This window comes from Marmota flaviventris, chromosome 13 (genome assembly GCF_047511675.1).
Source record: "Marmota flaviventris isolate mMarFla1 chromosome 13, mMarFla1.hap1, whole genome shotgun sequence".
Lineage (NCBI taxonomy): Eukaryota > Metazoa > Chordata > Mammalia > Rodentia > Sciuridae > Marmota > Marmota flaviventris.
The window spans coordinates 70,636,498-70,653,222 of record NC_092510.1 but is presented as its reverse complement, the minus strand read 5'-3'; the positions used below and the strand labels follow the sequence as shown (position 1 = coordinate 70,653,222).

General features: G+C 46.0%; 1 protein-coding gene across 1 annotated transcript; it reads right to left on the bottom strand.

Annotated features, from left to right (window-relative positions):
• Positions 1-4,939: 4,939 nt before the first annotated feature.
• Aldh1b1 (aldehyde dehydrogenase 1 family member B1) lies at positions 4,940-15,522 on the bottom strand. Its single transcript, XM_027930940.2, has 2 exons — positions 15,419-15,522; positions 4,940-7,728 (listed from the first exon to the last, which is right to left on the bottom strand). The coding sequence occupies exon 2, from the start codon at positions 7,716-7,718 to the stop codon at positions 6,165-6,167; it is 1,554 nt and encodes a 517-aa protein (XP_027786741.1). The 5' UTR covers positions 7,719-7,728; positions 15,419-15,522; the 3' UTR covers positions 4,940-6,164.
• Between the last annotated feature and the right edge of the window lie 1,203 nt (positions 15,523-16,725).

Genomic DNA, 16,725 nt, shown 5'->3' with positions numbered 1-16,725 from the left:
GTCATAACCTATGGGTCTGGGTCACTTCCCTCAACTCTCTGAGCTTCTGTTTCCCCATCAGCCCATGGAGATCAGCATCATTACACTGGCCTGCTGCTTTGAGGACTCCTGACCATTCTGCAGGAGATGGCAAAGGGCAGGGAGAGAAACTAGACGTGCTTGGAGTCTGTGAGAGACAGTCTAGGGGGACCGGACCAAACCAAAATAATAATCATAATAATAATATATTATTATTATTATAAAAATAATAATAGATCCATTTTATGGCATGCTAACCAGCAAGAGCTGCCTAAGGTCAAGACCAAGTGACAGGTGACCAGTGACCACTGTGAGTCCAAAAGGCCTGAGGTAGCTTCATTGAGAAGATCAGACAAAGGGCCTGGAGGAAGCGAAAACAGACGGATTTTGGAGAAGAAGAAAGGAGGAGAAAGGAGCATCATGGGTAAGGCTGGGTATCAAATGGCTCACGACAGGACTGACTGTGAATACGTCCTAAGAGAATCCCGTCACCGTCCCACACACCTGCCTAGAGTGGCCACAGGCAGCAGAGCCGTCAGTGTGCTGTCCCCTACAACCTGAACCCCTCCACAGCGTCGCATTGTCAGGTGCCAAGGACATTGGGTCACGTCATTTTTGCCACTGAAATGTCAGTTAAGGTGTGGAGTTCAGAGGTTATGGCTTCTAAGAAGTCACTGTGCCTTTTCTGTACCTTCCTCCCCATCTCCCAGCTGACATGGGTCTCTGTGGCCCTAAGGAGAAGTTTTTAACCTCTTAACCCCAAAGGTTGCTTGGAATTCTAGATGTGAATTCACGGGTTCTGTGAAATCCTTGAAAGTGTACAAAATTTGGGGTGCATGTGCACATGTACATTTTTGTCTGGTGAAGAAGTATCATTTTTATTAGCTTCTCCTAGGATCATGCCACATACAGATGGTTAAGACCCAGTGTAGAGGGCGCAGCCACAAGATGGAAGTTAAGCTGTGCCCCTGAACCTGTTAGAAAACTGCAGTGTGAACAGATTCCTGCATTAGGGTATCAACAAAGAGCCATGGACGTGTTGAACCCTCAAAGGGGCAGGGGGTTCATCTGTTATGGCACCTATTACACATGGGGAGAATTCTTGGTTAGGAGCCAAGAGGCCTGTGATTCATGCCATGTTCTGGTCCTACCTGGACTTATGACCCTGGACACTTACTCTGTCCACCTCTCTGGTTAGGCAAGGTGAGGATATGCTAGAGGCCTTCAAAGGGGCTTATAACATGACTCCGTCTCCTTTGAAGGTCTTCCTCACTCATGGACAGATCCCTGTGGCTTGAGACTCTCAACTATGTCAAGGCTCTGTTCCCAGCCCCTGCACACAGACTGCTTCTACCCAAGTCTATGGGGACAATCTGTGGCTGCAATAGAGAGGAGCAAAAGACCCGGAATGGAGTTCTGGTCCAGTTACCAGCTAAACATCTCCAGGGCTTGATGTTCTCCAAATGTAGAGTGATAGTCCTATGTGTCTTGAGGCTAGTGGGGTATTAATTGGGATAGCCTAATCATTGGGTGCTTAATGAATAGTATTTTTTTCTCATGACCTTCTGGCCCCTATACTTCTACTTGGCTTTACACTTTTCACCCTGTTCTGGAACCGTCTCCCCTGCCGGACTGTGAGCTCCCTCAGGGCAGAGACTATCTTATTCAATTCTCTTTCCCCCAACAATTGACAATTAGAGCCAGGACTTTTTATTTATTTATTTACTTTTCTTCCCTTAAATAATAAATGATCTGAGCAAATCAATTAACAGAGTGACCACCAGAGGTCAGCCTCATGCCCAGAATTGAGCCCACCCATATTAAAGTTCCTAAGTGGCCTCAGATCTGATCAAGGTATCCGTGTGACTGAGCAGCAGCCCTCAGGGATCCAGCAAGAAACCAGGTGATTTGGGCTTGTTCGGTGTCTTTGGGGGTTTGGGGGCTTAGCCATTTGATTCAATGGGCTCCTCAGCATGCCCCGATTCTGGATCCCAGGGCAAGCTCATGGGAGACTGGCCCCAACCAAGCTGCTTACTAAACCTCTCGGCTTCCATTTCCTCATCTGGGGAGAGCCGGGGAGGTGACCCAGGATTTTGCAGGACAGCTCTAAGGTCCCAATGGTGTATAAAGGTGAACTGCCTAGCACAGTGCTGGACCGAGTGTGAGCTTGGGGAAAGTGTGTCAAAGGATGGGTGGCCCAGAGCTGAGCAGCCACCACTCAGACTGGACGGCCATGACCTACTGAATGATGATGCCCAGTTAAACCTCCCAGTTCAGTTCACAAGTCTGCATTCAGAGCAGTGGTAAAATGAGTAAAGAGGGGGATCTATCTGAATCCACAGAATAAGAATTTCAGGGCTTGACAATCACGAAACTCACTTGGAAAAACAAGAGGCCCAGAATAGCCAAAGCAATCCGTACTAAGACAAGAGAAGCAGGAGGCATCACAATACCAGACCATAAACTATACTACAAAGCTATAGTAACAAAAATGGCATGGTATTGACACAAAAACAGATATGAAGACCAATAGTGCAGAATAGAAGATACAGAGACAAACCCACATAAATACAGTTATCTCCTACTAGACAAAGGCACCATAAACATACATTGGAGAAAAGATAGCCTCTTCAACAAATGGCGCTGGGAAAACTGGAAATACATATGTAACAAAATGAAATTAGACCTCTAAGTTTCACCCTGCAAAAAACCCAAATCAAAGTGGATCAAGGATCTAGGCATTAGACCAGAGACCCTGCACCTGCTAGAAGAAAATGTAGGTCCAATTCTCCATCATGTCAGCTTACAAACTGAATTCTTCAACAAGGCTTCTAAAGCATAAGAAGTAAAATCAAGAATCAATAAATGGGATGGTATCAAACTAAAAGGCTTCTTCTCAGCAAAGGAAACAATCAAGAATGAATAGAGAGCCAACAGAATGGAACAAAATCTTTGCCACCTGCACCTCAGAACATTAATCTCCAAGATATATAAAGAACTCATATACTTAACACCAAAAAAAAATAATAATAACCCAATCAATAAATGGGCTAAGGAACTGAACAGACACTTCACAGAAAAAAAATACAATTGGTCAATAAATAATATGAAAAAATGTTCACCATCTCTAGCATTCAGAGAAATACAAATTAAAACTACACTGAGATTTCATCTCACTCTAGTCAGAATGGCAATTATCAAGAATACAAGTAACAATAAATGTTGGCAAGGATGTGGGGGGAAAAGGTACACTCATACGTTGCTGGTGGGACTGCAATTGGTGCAACCACTCTGGAAAGCTGTATGGAGTTTCCTCAGAAAACTTGGAAGGGAACCACCAGTTGACCCAGTTATCCCACTCATAGATATATACCCAAAGGACTTAAAATCAGCATACTACAGTAACACAGCCACATCAATGTTTATAGCAGCTCAATTCATAATAGCTAAGTTATGAAACCAACCTAGATGCCCTTCAACACATAAATGTGGTACATATACACAATGGAATATTACTCAGCCATAAAGAAGAATGAAATTATAGCATTTGCCAGTAAATGGATGGAACTGGACACTATCATGCTAAGCAAAATAAGCCAATCCTCAAAAACCAAAGAGTGGATGTTCTGATATGTGGATGCTAACTCATAAGAGGTGGGGGGGTGTGTTCCACCAGATTAAAAGGGAGGTTGGGGGGAAGGGGAGGGAGATGGGAATGGAAAAGCTAGTAGAATAAATCAGACCTTACTTTCCTATGTTCATATATGAGTACACGACCAGTGTAACTCCACATCATGTACAACCACAAAAATGGGAAGTTATACTCCATGTGTGTATAATATGTCAAAATACATTCTATTGTCACGTATAGTTAAAAAGAACAAATTTAAAAACTTCAAAAAAAGAAAGGAAAAAGGTAAAAAGAATTTCAGGGATTGAAATTAGGGATCTTAAAGATTGCCTTTTCCTAATCCCACCCTCTCAGGGGACACCCTCTACAAAGTTCCTCCCTGGTCTAGAAGTAATGAATCAGGGAAGCATTTGTTAAACGGTGTGATCTTTTGTGTTAGCCATTAGAGATGCCCACCATCCTCCCTCAGCCATGTCCCCATACTGTACTGCAGAGGTGCCAAGGGCCTCCAGGAGAAACGAATGGAAGGTGCACTTCCGAGAGTCAGGGTCACCTCACCCTAAAGTGACATAGGAAGGAGGTCCTAGGAAGGGAGACGAGGGAACCAAACAGACCTTAAGCCCTCAAGAAGCCATTTCAGGCCAAACCCACAGGAAGACACTAAAATAAAGTCCCCCAGAGGCTAGGATGTTAAAGCCAGGGCCAGGTGTCAGCTCACAGAACGAGTGGACTTCAACACAGGGTGATCTCCGAGCAACGTGGTCCAGGAAGACGGAAGGGGACACAGGCTCAGCCTTCTGCTTCTGACTTTGGCCTGGCTGGCCGGGTCCACCTTGACTCCTTCACTTTGGGAAGAAAAGCAGCAAGACTGGCAACATCACAGTGAACTCTGAGGCTTGGAGCTCTGGAAACCTCCATCCAGCGTGTTGGAACGGACCTGGTGCTATACTTGGGTTGAGGTGGGTGTGGCTTCACAGGGGGTGGGGGAGAATGTCAGTGAAGCCTCAAAATGAGATAGGCTTGTTCGGGGCAGGAGCTAGAAATTTTCTTTATAGTCTCAAATTTGCACTTTGTCGATCAGCCAAGAGAAAATGAAAAACGAGAACAGAAACACTGTGGAATAGACTTTGGCACCTGACAGGGGGTAGACAAGAAAATTACCTGGGTCCCTTCTGGCCCCAGGACTCTAAAATATTCAACAGCTATCTATCTATCTGTCTGTCTATCTATCTATCTATCCATCCACATACATACAAACACACACACACACACACACGAATACACACAGGATTTGCAAATAGAATGTGTATTTTAATTTTTAAATGGAATTAAACATATCACCAAGTGTACAATTCAGTTGTTTTTAGTACATGTTCAAAGTTATGCAATTATTACCACTTTCTAATTCCAGAACATTTTCAAATCCTCCCAAAAAGATATCCCATATCCACAAGCAATTAGTGCCCAACCCTCCTCCCCCAGCCCCATCCAACCACTAATCTGCTTTCTATCTATAGGGATTTGCCTGGTCTGGACACTTCATATAAATGGAATCATATAACATGTTATCTTGCACGTCTGGCCTCTTATACTCGGCATGATGTTTTCAAGGTTCACTTATATTGTAGCATGTATCAGAAATTCATTTGGAGGGGGAGGGGGCAGTATTGGGGATTGAACCCAGAGCCTAGCATGTGCAAGGAAAGTGCTCTGCTGCTGAGCTATATCCCATTGAAGCAGGGTCTCACCGAGTTGCCCAGGCTGACCTTGCACTTGCAATCCTCCTGCCTCAGCCTCCAGAGCAGCTGGGATTACAGGAGTGTGCCACCATGCCTGGCACTCATTCCTTTGTTTGGAGAATAGTTAAAGGAATGGAAACCTTTTGTTCATCCACTCATCAGTTAATGGGCATTGGGGGTGTTCAAGTTTAGTTTAAAGGTGTGATTATATAGAAATGCATTCCTCACCTACCCTTTTCCTCACATGAAGGAAAATCAGTAATAAAATGAAGAGCAAGCAAAGCAGCCAGGGATTGGAACTTAGAAAAGAAAAAGTCCTCATTTTGAGATTCAGTCAATGAAAAACAGGGCCAAGATTTGTTGTCCACCTAGGTCAAAACTCTTATTGTCTTCAAATCCTCTGAGACGAGACCATTTTCAAATCCACCGATTCATCTACCAGAAAGTCCCTGGATCAGCAGGAATGACCAAAAGTGACTGTCCACCCAATGAGTGGCTTTAATGTCTTCCAGAGACTCCTAAGGGTTCACAGAAGTAACGCAAGGGCCACCAAGAGTGCAGGGGCTGAGGAGCAGAGGCAAAGGACGTGGAACCCAGCCTCCAGCCTGCTTTAAAAGGAACAGCTCTGATTTAGTTGTTTTATTTGTTGGAGTTCCTTCTAACAGTTCATTTGGAACAAATAAAGGGAATCCAGGGCCAAAAAAAATTGGAAGCAAGCGCCCAGTCTAGACAGCTGTGGCACGGCTGGGCTGGGCTGGGTCTGGAGGTGAGCATTCTCATGAGTTTTTCTGGGGAACCTTGATGGTGACAGTCTTCACCTCCGTGTAGGCTCTAAGCCCATCCTCCCCCAGCTCCCTCCCATTGCCAGATTCCTTAAAGCCTCCGAAGGGCGTGTGGCAGGTGATGATGTTGTAGGTGTTCACCCACACCGTCCCAGCCTGCAGGGCCTGGGTGAAGTACATGGCCTTGTCCAGGTCCCTGGTGAACACGGCAGCAGCCAGGCCATACCTGGTGTTGTTGGCCCTCTCAATCACCTCTTCGATCTTCTTGAACTTGAACAGGGGCTGCACGGGCCCAAAGATCTCCTCCTTGGCAATCGTCATGTCATCCTGCACCCCACCAAAGACCGTAGGCTTGATGAAGAAACCACGCTCCCCAAAACGCTCCCCACCGCAAAGAAGTTTTGCCCCCTCCTTCTGGCCCAGCCGGATGTAGCCCAGGATTCGTTCAAACTGCTCCTTGTCCACCTGGGGCCCCTGCTGGGTGTCCAGCTCAAAGGGGTTCCCAACTTTCCTCTGCTTGGCCTTCTCCACGGTTCTCTCGAGAAACTCATCGTAGATGGATTCTTCGACAAAGGTCCGGGACCCCGCGCAGCAGCACTGGCCCATGTTGAAGAAGAGGGCTTCGTGACACTGGTCCACGGCGTCACCCATGTCGGCATCGGCCAACACGATGCTGGGGCTCTTCCCACCCAGCTCCAGGGTGACTCTCTTGAGGTTGGAGTCGCCGGCAGCCTTCTGGATCAGGTGCCCCACCTCCGTGGAGCCAGTGAAGGCAACTTTGTCAACATCCATGTGCTGGGCGATGGCCGCTCCTGCTGTTGGGCCGTAGCCCGTGATGATGTTCACCACCCCCGGGGGGAAGCCCGCCTCCTTGATGAGGGAGGCCAGGTACAGGGCAGAAAGGGGGGTCTGCTCTGCAACCTTCATGACCACGGTGTTGCCTGTGGCCAGGGCCGGGGCCAGCTTCCAGCCCTGCATGACCAAGGGGAAGTTCCACGGTATTATCTGGCCACAGACGCCCACAGGCTCGTGCCGGGTGAAGCAGAAGTGCTCGCCATCCATGGGGATGGTCTTCCCATGCCATTTGTCGGCCCAGCCAGCAAAGTAGCGGTACACCTTGATGAGCTCACCCAGGTCCAAGGCGTAAGAGTCTTGGAAAGGCTTCCCGTTGTCCAAGGTCTCCAGGGAGGCCAAGTAGACGCGATCCCGCTCCACTAGGTCCGCCAGGCGGTTCAACAGCCGGCCCCGCTCAGACGCATCCATGCGGCGCCACGGGGAACCCAGGCGGAAGGCCTCACGGGCTGCTTTCACTGCCCTGTCCACATCTGCCCTGTCCCCTTCAGCCACGTGCCCGATGACCTCACCTGTGGTGGGGTTGACCGTGGGGAAGGTCTTCTTGCTGACTGCGTCTTGCCACTCGTTGTTGATGAACAGCTGGTTGTAGCGGATGTCTGGGTTGGAGATTGGGCTTGGGAGGGCTGCTGCTGAGGAGTACCGGGCAGTCCTGCCCTGGAGGCAAAGCAGCCGGGGAACCAGGAAGCGCAGCATGCTGACCACTCTGGAGAGGGACAGATGGAACCGGGTAAGCACGTGGGAGGGGGCAAAGGGGACACCCCAAAGGTCCACCAATTCACATATTCTGATTATAACATAAAGGGGTATCGCCTCTGAAAACATGGGTTGCTAAGGGGGACGAGGGCCTGAAGAACTCTGGTCCAGTTCCATCATGTCCTATCTCTCTTCTGATTCACTCTCTTGCCTCTTCTGCCCAAATACCATCATCTGCTTAGCAAGGCCTTCCCTGATCAGCCTTTACAAAACCGACACTCTTCCCAGCTCACACTCTATACCTGCATCCTGCTTGGCATTTCTCCATCTCACATACCAAACACTATATTTACATACATAATGTTATTATTATTATTTTGTCTCACCTTCACCACGAGGGCAGGGCTTTGGGCTTGTTACTGTTCCATTCATGGCTGGGTCCCTGATTTCTAGAATTATGCTTACTACACAACAGCTGCTCAACAGATGGTCACTGAGTGATATACTGAGGACACAGGGGGATTCCCACAAAAGCCATTGAAGAATTGACCTCAGACTTTAGTAGAAACTAAAGTGTTGAGAGCCACAGCCGAAGGGGCCCCAGCAAACTTCCAGCTGCCAGCAAACTTCCAGCTGCCGGCTGATGATTGGCTCACAGCGGCCCCAGCAACATCTAGCTGATTGGCTCCTCTGCGGTGATGCTCATTGGGCTGTTCCCTGCCCTTTCAGACCACGGAGCTGCTCATTGGGGGACTTTTTTGGCTCCGCCCACGTGACCCAGCCAATCGGCCTCAAGAGCAGGAGGATTGTGGGAGGTGGAGAGAGGCTTGTTGGAGAGAGAGGCGTGTGTTGTTGGAGAGAGAGGCTTGTGGAAAGCCCGTGGTGGCAGTTGGGGCTCTGAGGGTTTTTCCTGAGAGGCTGTTTTGTTTGGCGTGTGTGGTTCTAAAAATAAAGTTAGTTTCTTTTGACAACTGGCTCCTGATTGTGCCCAGCCAGACTGCGGCATTTGGTGGCTCGCACGGGGAGCGACTGAGGGTAAGTGATAAGGTAAACTGCTCGCCCCTGAGGGCAGGGCGAGAGGATGGGTAGCCATTTTAAGATTCTTCTTTTGTTTGGCTTCACTTTTGTTTTAAGTTGCCTGTCCCTGGAGATGAGTGAGACGGAAGAAAAACCGCTCACATCTGAGGAAAAACTATTTGCGTCTGAGGAACAGATAGGGAGAAAGGTTATAATGATTTTTTGTTGTTCCATTTTTATTTCATTCTATCTCGGTTTTGTTTGGTGTTATCTTGTTGGGTTGTATTATAGTAGAAATATGGGATCAGAAATTAGTAAAAAACAAACCGAAAGAGTGTTAAGTAAATTGTTAGAGGAAGGAGGCATCCCAGTAAAATCAAGAGCAGTCAGGGCATACGTTGATACAATACAAAAATGTATCCCATGGCTTTTTAAGGAGGAGTTGTTAAATACATCACAATGGAACCATCATGGTGAAGATTTAAAAAGAATAGAAAAGAAAAGCCCAGGGACTCTGCCAGTTGGCACATTGCCATTGTGGACGTTGGTATCTTGTTTGCTTAGTCCAAAACCTTCAGTTCAGACAAAGGTAGAGGAAGGAGAAGACATACTGATTCAAGTAAAAGAGAAGGTCTCTCGAGCTAGTCAGATAGAGGAAAAAATTCAAGTAAAAGAGAAGGTCTTTCGAACTAGTCAGACAGAGGAAAAAATTCAAGTAAAAGAGAAGGCCTCTCAAGCTAGTCAGACAGAGAAAGAAAGTGTAAAACAGAAAAAGCCATCAGGGGGAAAGTTACAACAGGAGACTGCTACTAACACCTTTCTATCACCAGAGGACGTAAATGTCCAACTAACAAGGCCACCTCCATATGCTGGGAGGCCCCCAACCCCTACAGTTGATAGTTGGGATCCTGAGACAAGATCTCAAATATTAACATGCCCTGTATTTGAGGCAGGAGGGCAGCGAGTTTACCATGTTTTAAATTTCAAAACAGTGAAGCAGCTAAAAGAGGCTGTAACAACCTATGGTCCTCAAGCACCCTTCACTGTAAGCATGGTCGAATCCATTAACAACTTGAACATGACGCCAGCAGATTGGGCTAATATGTGTAAAGCTGTGCTAAATGGAGGACAATACCTGTTATGGAAGGTTGCCAATGAGGAATTTTGCAAGGAGACGGCTAGGCGAAATGCAGCAGCTGGTTATCCTCAGAGAAATCTAGATATGTTGTTAGGAAAGGGACCTTATGAGGATCAGCAGCAACAAATTGCATATGATCCTGGTGTATATGCACAAATTGCTGTAGATGCAATTAAGGCATGGAAGACTTTACAAGGACATGGAGGTTTACAAGGTCAATTATCTAAGGTAATACAAGGAGCTAATGAACCTTATGCTGAATTTGTAAATAGGCTTATTCAAACAGCTACCAGAGTTTTTGGGAATACAGAACAAGCAATGCCATTACTAAAACACCTGGCTTATGAGCAAGCGAATCGTTGGTGCAGAGATATCATTAGACCATGGAAACATGAAGATTTAAACACATATATTAAATTATGTAGAGACATTAATGAACAAGAGCAAGTCATGGCAGCTGCAGTAAAACAGGCTTTAGATGCCAGAGACATTAATGAACAAGGGAAAATTGTGGCAGCTGCAGTAAAACAGGCTTTAGATGCCAGGCCAAGAACATGCTACAATTGTGAACAAACAGGACATTTTAAAAGGAATTGCCCCATTGGAGGAGGATTTAACAAAACTAGGTATCAAAGGAGTAGAATACCAGGTATTTGCCCACGATGCCGTAGAGGGAGACATTGGGCTAATGAATGCCGTTCTCAAACCACCATAGAGGGTACTCCATTATCAAAAAACGAACAAGGACCAGGTGTTTATCCACGATATCGTGGAGAAAGGCATCGGGCTCCATTGCCAAAAAATGGACAGGGGGGCCCAATGCTCCGGGGCCCAAAACCACAAATATACGGAGCACTGGAGGAACCCAGCAACCCCATCAGGGTAGTGCCCAGGACACATTGTCCGTCAGATCCCTCATCAGACAAACCAGAGGGAGCGCAGGGTTGGACATCTGCGCCTCCGCCAGAGCAGTACGAACTCCAGAGATGGGAGTTCAAATCATTCCCACAGGGGTGAAAGGACCTCTTCCCAAAGGAACAGTAGGCTTACTATTGGGACGCAGCTCTTCTACTCTAAAAGGACTTATGATAAGTCCTGGGGTAATTGATCCCGATTATGAAGGTGAAATAAAAATTATAGCCAGTTCTCCAAAGGGTATATCAGTAATTTCACCAGGAGATAGAATAGCACAGTTACTAATAATACCCAGCCTACATGATAAATTTTCCAGTCGTACTGTAGAAAGAGGTTCCAACTGATTAGGCTCCACAGGTGTAGATTGGGCTATGCTTTCTTTAAATTTAGATTCTCGCCCCATGCTAAAACTAAATATTCAAGGACATGAATTTAATGGACTACTGGATACAGGTGCAGACCTTAGCATCATCTCTCATCAAGAATGGCCAAAACATTGGCCATTACAACAAGCCACTCAAACGCTTCAAGGCCTAGGAGTGGCGACTAATCCCCATAGAAGTGCAATGGTATTAGATTGGAAGGATCCTGAAGGATGTGAAGGAACTATACAGCCATATGTATTGGATCATCTTCCCGTAAATTTATGGGGACGAGATGTCCTAGATCAATTAGGTTTGACATTAACAAATAACATCAACCAAAATGCACCCACTATTATGACTAGACAAGGTTTTAGGAAAGGAAAAAGATTAGAAAAACAAGAACAAGGTATAGCAGCACCAATACAAATAGATCAAGGAACAGACAGACATGGGTTGGATTTTCAGAAAGGGCCACTGAGACAATCAAAATTACTTGGAAATCAGAAAGACCAGTATGGGTTCCTCAGTGGCCCCTGACTAAAGAAAAGATACAAGAAGCCCATGACCTGGTCAAACAACAATTAGCGGAAGGACATATACAACCTTCTGTATCTCCCCATAATACTCCCATTTTTGTCATCAAAAAGAAATCTGGTAAATGGAGATTAGTGCAAGATTTAAGAGCCATTAATAATGAGATGGTTATTATGGGACCTGCTCAATCAGGGATTCCTCAGTTGTCTGCTTTGCCAAAAACCTGGTATGTTTTAGTTATAGATATTAAAGATTGTTTTTTTTCAATTCCAATTCATCCTGAGGATAGTCCACGTTTTGCATTTACTATCCCTGCACTGAATCATGAAGGTCCTGATCAGAGATATGAATGGAAAGTACTCCCTCAAGGGAAGGCTAACAGCCCAACTATGTGTCAAATTTATGTTAACAAAGTAATCCAGCCACTTAGAAATCAAAATCCTGAACTACAAATATTTCACTATATGGATGATGTATTATTAGCACACAAAGCTAAAAACACATTGCTAGAATGTTATGCCACACTTACAAACTTATTAAAAAATTATAATCTAGAGATAGCAATAGATAAAGTACAATTAAATTTTCCAATTAATTATTTAGGAGTTCTATTATCCTCAACCATGGTCCGTCCACCACAAATTCAAATACGAGTAGATCAACTCAAATCACTTAATGACTTTCAAAAGTTATTAGGAGACATAAATTGGATAAGGCCTTATTTAGGTATACCAGCAGGAGAGTTGGGACCTTTATTTGATATCCTAAAAGGTCCATCAGATCCAAATTCACCCTGAATGTTAACGCCTGAAGCAAGAAAGGCATTAAAAATCATTGAAACATATATGGAAAATATGCATTTGGATAGAATTGATATAAGTTTGCCTTTATTATTTATTGTACTACCAACAAAAAATATTCCTACAGGAGTATTTTGGCAAGAAGGTCCATTATTATGGATACATTTATCTTATTCTCCTAACACTATTCTTACTAGGTATCCTGAGGCTGTAGGACAATTAATACTCAAAGGAATAAAAGCAGCAAAGGGAGTGTTTGGAATTTCTCCCAATAAAATTATTACTCCATATACTATGAATCAAATTGATGAGTTAGCTAATGAGTTAAATACTTGGGCAATAATCATGTGCAAATCTAATGTTTCATTTGATAACCACTTACCATCTAATCCTTTATTGTCTTTTTGGTCATTGCATCCTGTAATTTTTCCAAAAATGACAAGAAAAACACCTATCATGAATGCTCCAAATATATTCACTGATGGGTCAAATAATGGTACAGCAGCAGTAGTTACCCCTGATCAAACTTTTACATTTTTAGTACCTAAAAAATCAGCTCAAAAGGTAGAGCTTAATGCAGTATTACAACCTTTTGTGATGTTTAAAGATTCTGTATTTAATTTATTTTCCGACAGTCAGTATATAGTTAACGCTATAGTATCTCTTGAAGATGCTGGTAGGATTTCCCCTTCCTCTACTGTTTTCTCTTTGCTTTCCACTATACAAAGTCTAATCTGGGACAGAAAAGATCCATTCTTTATAGGACATATCAGGGCACATACAGGATTGCCTGGAGCCCTTAGTTTGGGCAATGATTTAGCAGATAAAACTACACATGACATACATATTTTCTCTACACTAGAAGAAGCTATAAATTTTCATAAAAGGTTCCATGTCAATGCTAATACTTTACAAAAGCGTTTTAAAATAACTAAGGAACAAGCTAGACAAATAATAAAACAATGTCAAAATTGTGTGACCTTTTTACCACAAGTTAATCTTGGAGTCAATCCTAGAGGATTGATACCTAACCATATTTGGCAGATGGACGTCACACACTTGCCAGAATTTGGAAAATTAAAATATTTGCATGTTACAGTTGATACTTCTTCTGGATTTTTGATGGGCTCCCTTCATGCCGGAGAAAAAACTAAAGATGTTATAGCTCATTGCTTACAAAATTTTGCCACTGCGGGTGTTCCAAAACAGTTAAAAACAGATAATGCCCCTGGTTATACTTCTACCTCTTTTAAACAATTTTGCTCAACATTTGGCATTACTCATATAACAGGAATCCCATACAATCCACAGGGACAAGGCATAGTTGAAAGAGCTCATCAAACTATTAAAATGTACTTATTAAAGCAAAAAGAGGGCACGGCTTTGGGCTTGTTATTGTTCCATTCATGGCTGGGTCCCTGATTTCTAGAATTATGCTTTCTACAGAACAGCTGCTCAACAGATGGTCACTGAGTGATATACTGAGGACACAGGGGGATTCCCACAAAAGCCATTGAAGAATTGACCTCAGACTTTAGTAGAAACGAAAGGAACTTGGAGACATTTGCCTTCTGGGAGTGACTTGCTGCATGTCACCTCATATGTCACCTCATATGTGAAATGCCCCATGAGGTTATATGGAATGGGGTCTTGCATATAAGACAGTCAGACACACTCCACCCAGGACATCAGAGCTGTCAGTGCCTCCAAAACCAACCTAGCCCAACCCCCAAGCACAGGTCTCAGTCGGAGCCTCAGTTTGCCCAAGGGTGCTGCCAGTTAAGCAGCAGCTGGGAAGAAGAGTCTGGGTATTCTGGGCTATGACTCTGAAAACAAGGTAGACTTTATTAAAACAACTACTTCAGTAAAAGTTAAGCAGCATATAAGAGTCACTAAATAAACATTAAACAGAGTCTAAAGTTCCTAGATAAGTTGAAGCAATTGAGCAATCCCCTGACCCCCACCGGACTCCATCTCCACCACTGACAGCTGCAAGGAACAAAGAACTCATTCAGGAAAGCAAGGCTCCAGCCAGGTCCCCAAACCCATAAAAAACAATGCCCACCCGGCAAGCCCTCCCTGGTGGGGTGGGAAGGGGGCCAGCTGAGCAGCCAGCACACTTATCAGGGGTGCACCTAAGTTCCTGGGCCCTGAGCTCTGCCACAGGCTGAGACAGAAGCAAACTTGCAACAGTGGGAGGGGAGAATCCCAGGGGGAGGGGGAGGAAAGGGGGATCATCCTAGGAGGTCTTGGAGATACTAAGCAGGCTGGCAAACTACTTCTTGCCCACACCAAGGCTATTCCCATGCCGGGGTCCTAGATGGAGTCTATGCCAGTTGACTCCAGATCCAAATAGGAAGCTCACTATTCACAGGTGCAGCTCATTTTACAGTTTCCAGCCCATCTCCTCATTGTAAATTCATCAAGCCTCCCTGAACCTCCTTGGCGATCCCGGCAGATGTTGATCCCCATACTGGAAGAAGGCTGGGTATCAGAGAGGTTCAGGGACTCACTGAGGACACAGAGCAGGACTAGCTATGCATTTCCTCGAGTACAGGCAGGGGTTTTCTTATAGGTCACCCTATATAAGCGCCCACGGAGCTAAGGGCCAGACTTCCTGGGACAGTGGCAGCACTTAACTCAGTCCTTCTAGAGGAAGGGGGTGGGGCGCGTCCCAGTTTCTGGGCTATGGCCAGAGGACCAGTGCTGGAGTAAGCCTGGTGGGCGGGAGTGTTGGGGTCGTAGTGACAGGGAAGGTTTGGAAGGTCGGTGTCCTCCGGTTCAGCGCCAACCGGAGACTGAGGAGAGCGAGAGAGGGCGGGAAGTGGGTCCTGCAGTGAGCGCCAAGCAGAAAGGCCGCCCAAGATGGGAAGCCCTGGTGCAGGGAGCTGCGGTTTCCCCGGGGCGCCGAGGGAGGAAGGGCTTTACTACCTGCAACTGGCTCGGGATCCGGTTCAGGACCAATTCCGGGTTCAGATGAGACCTCTCTCCAAAGTCCGGTACCTCGCCCCTCCGGGACGCGCTGCAGACCCCGCCTCCACGCCCCCGCTCGGCGGCCTATGACGCTCCACCGCAAACAAGCTCCTCCTGCGCCCCAGGCGCTCGCCTTGGGCAGGGGCCGCTCCGCCCAGGAGCCTGCGCCCCGCCTTTCCCAGCCTCCCTTCCCCGAGAAGCTCGCACAACTCCAGCGCTCCCTAGCTCCTTCTCCCGGGGGTTGGTGGCCACGTTGTCACGTCTCAGTTCCCAAAGTGCTCATCTGGTAGGGAAGATAGAGCTTGGAGAGAGAGGGGCGTCCCCAGGTCACCCAGCACTGTGCACTTGGCTAGATGGCGACCCCGAGCCTCTCCTTAACACTCCTCTGCCTCGCCTCTCCCCTGTTTCCCCCCGCCCCCCTGGGTTCACCGATTTCTGACTGCGACTGCGACTTCCATTTTCTTTACCCTTTCCCCCCGGTTCCTTTGAGATTTTATATTTGCGCATTTTTTAAACGTCGATTTTCTTTGTCCCAAGACCACACACACATGGTTGTAGAAAACTTGGGAAACACAGAAAAGGATGAAAGAAGAAAGAAATCACCTGTAATCCTTTCACCCAAAGGTAGCCATTCTTAAGGTTGGGTGGGTTCATCTTGCCAGTCTTTCTCCCTCTGCATCTTTAAAAGCAATTATTTTAATAAAAATCAAATCATATAGTGAATTCTAATGCTTAAAACAATCTTAGCATTATATCAAGAACTTTTGTCCTATCACTTGATACGGATGACATCATCCTCTGCTAGGTGGCATATAGTTCCGCTGGAGGGGTGAAGTTTCTGAAGCCTGTTGCTCTCCATCTTAGTGCTGTAAAGGATGCTAAGACGGGCAACCTGAGCGCCTCTCACTCCACAGCCATACACCCACCTTCTGGGTGGAGAGGTCAGAAAGCTAACAGTTGCGTTTCTCAGCCACCTCCTCAGAGTTCTGGATGTGGACTAGGGGCTGCCAATCAGTACTGCTGGATGGGGAGCAGGCAGGGTATTGTCCTGCCCTTTCAGGGCATCACTCACAGAATGTTAGAAAGGTAAGGATTTTCTGCAGAAGAATTCCTGTCTTTTCCCTGGGTTTCTGGAGTGGCAGCTGTGGCTTCAGCTCTTTGACCCCTGGGTTGAGTCAGGAGTGTACCTTGCTCAAATAACCCCAGGGAGCCTCAGATAGTAATGAGGATTTAGCAGGTCTCCCCCAAGGTGTTCTGGGAGTCAG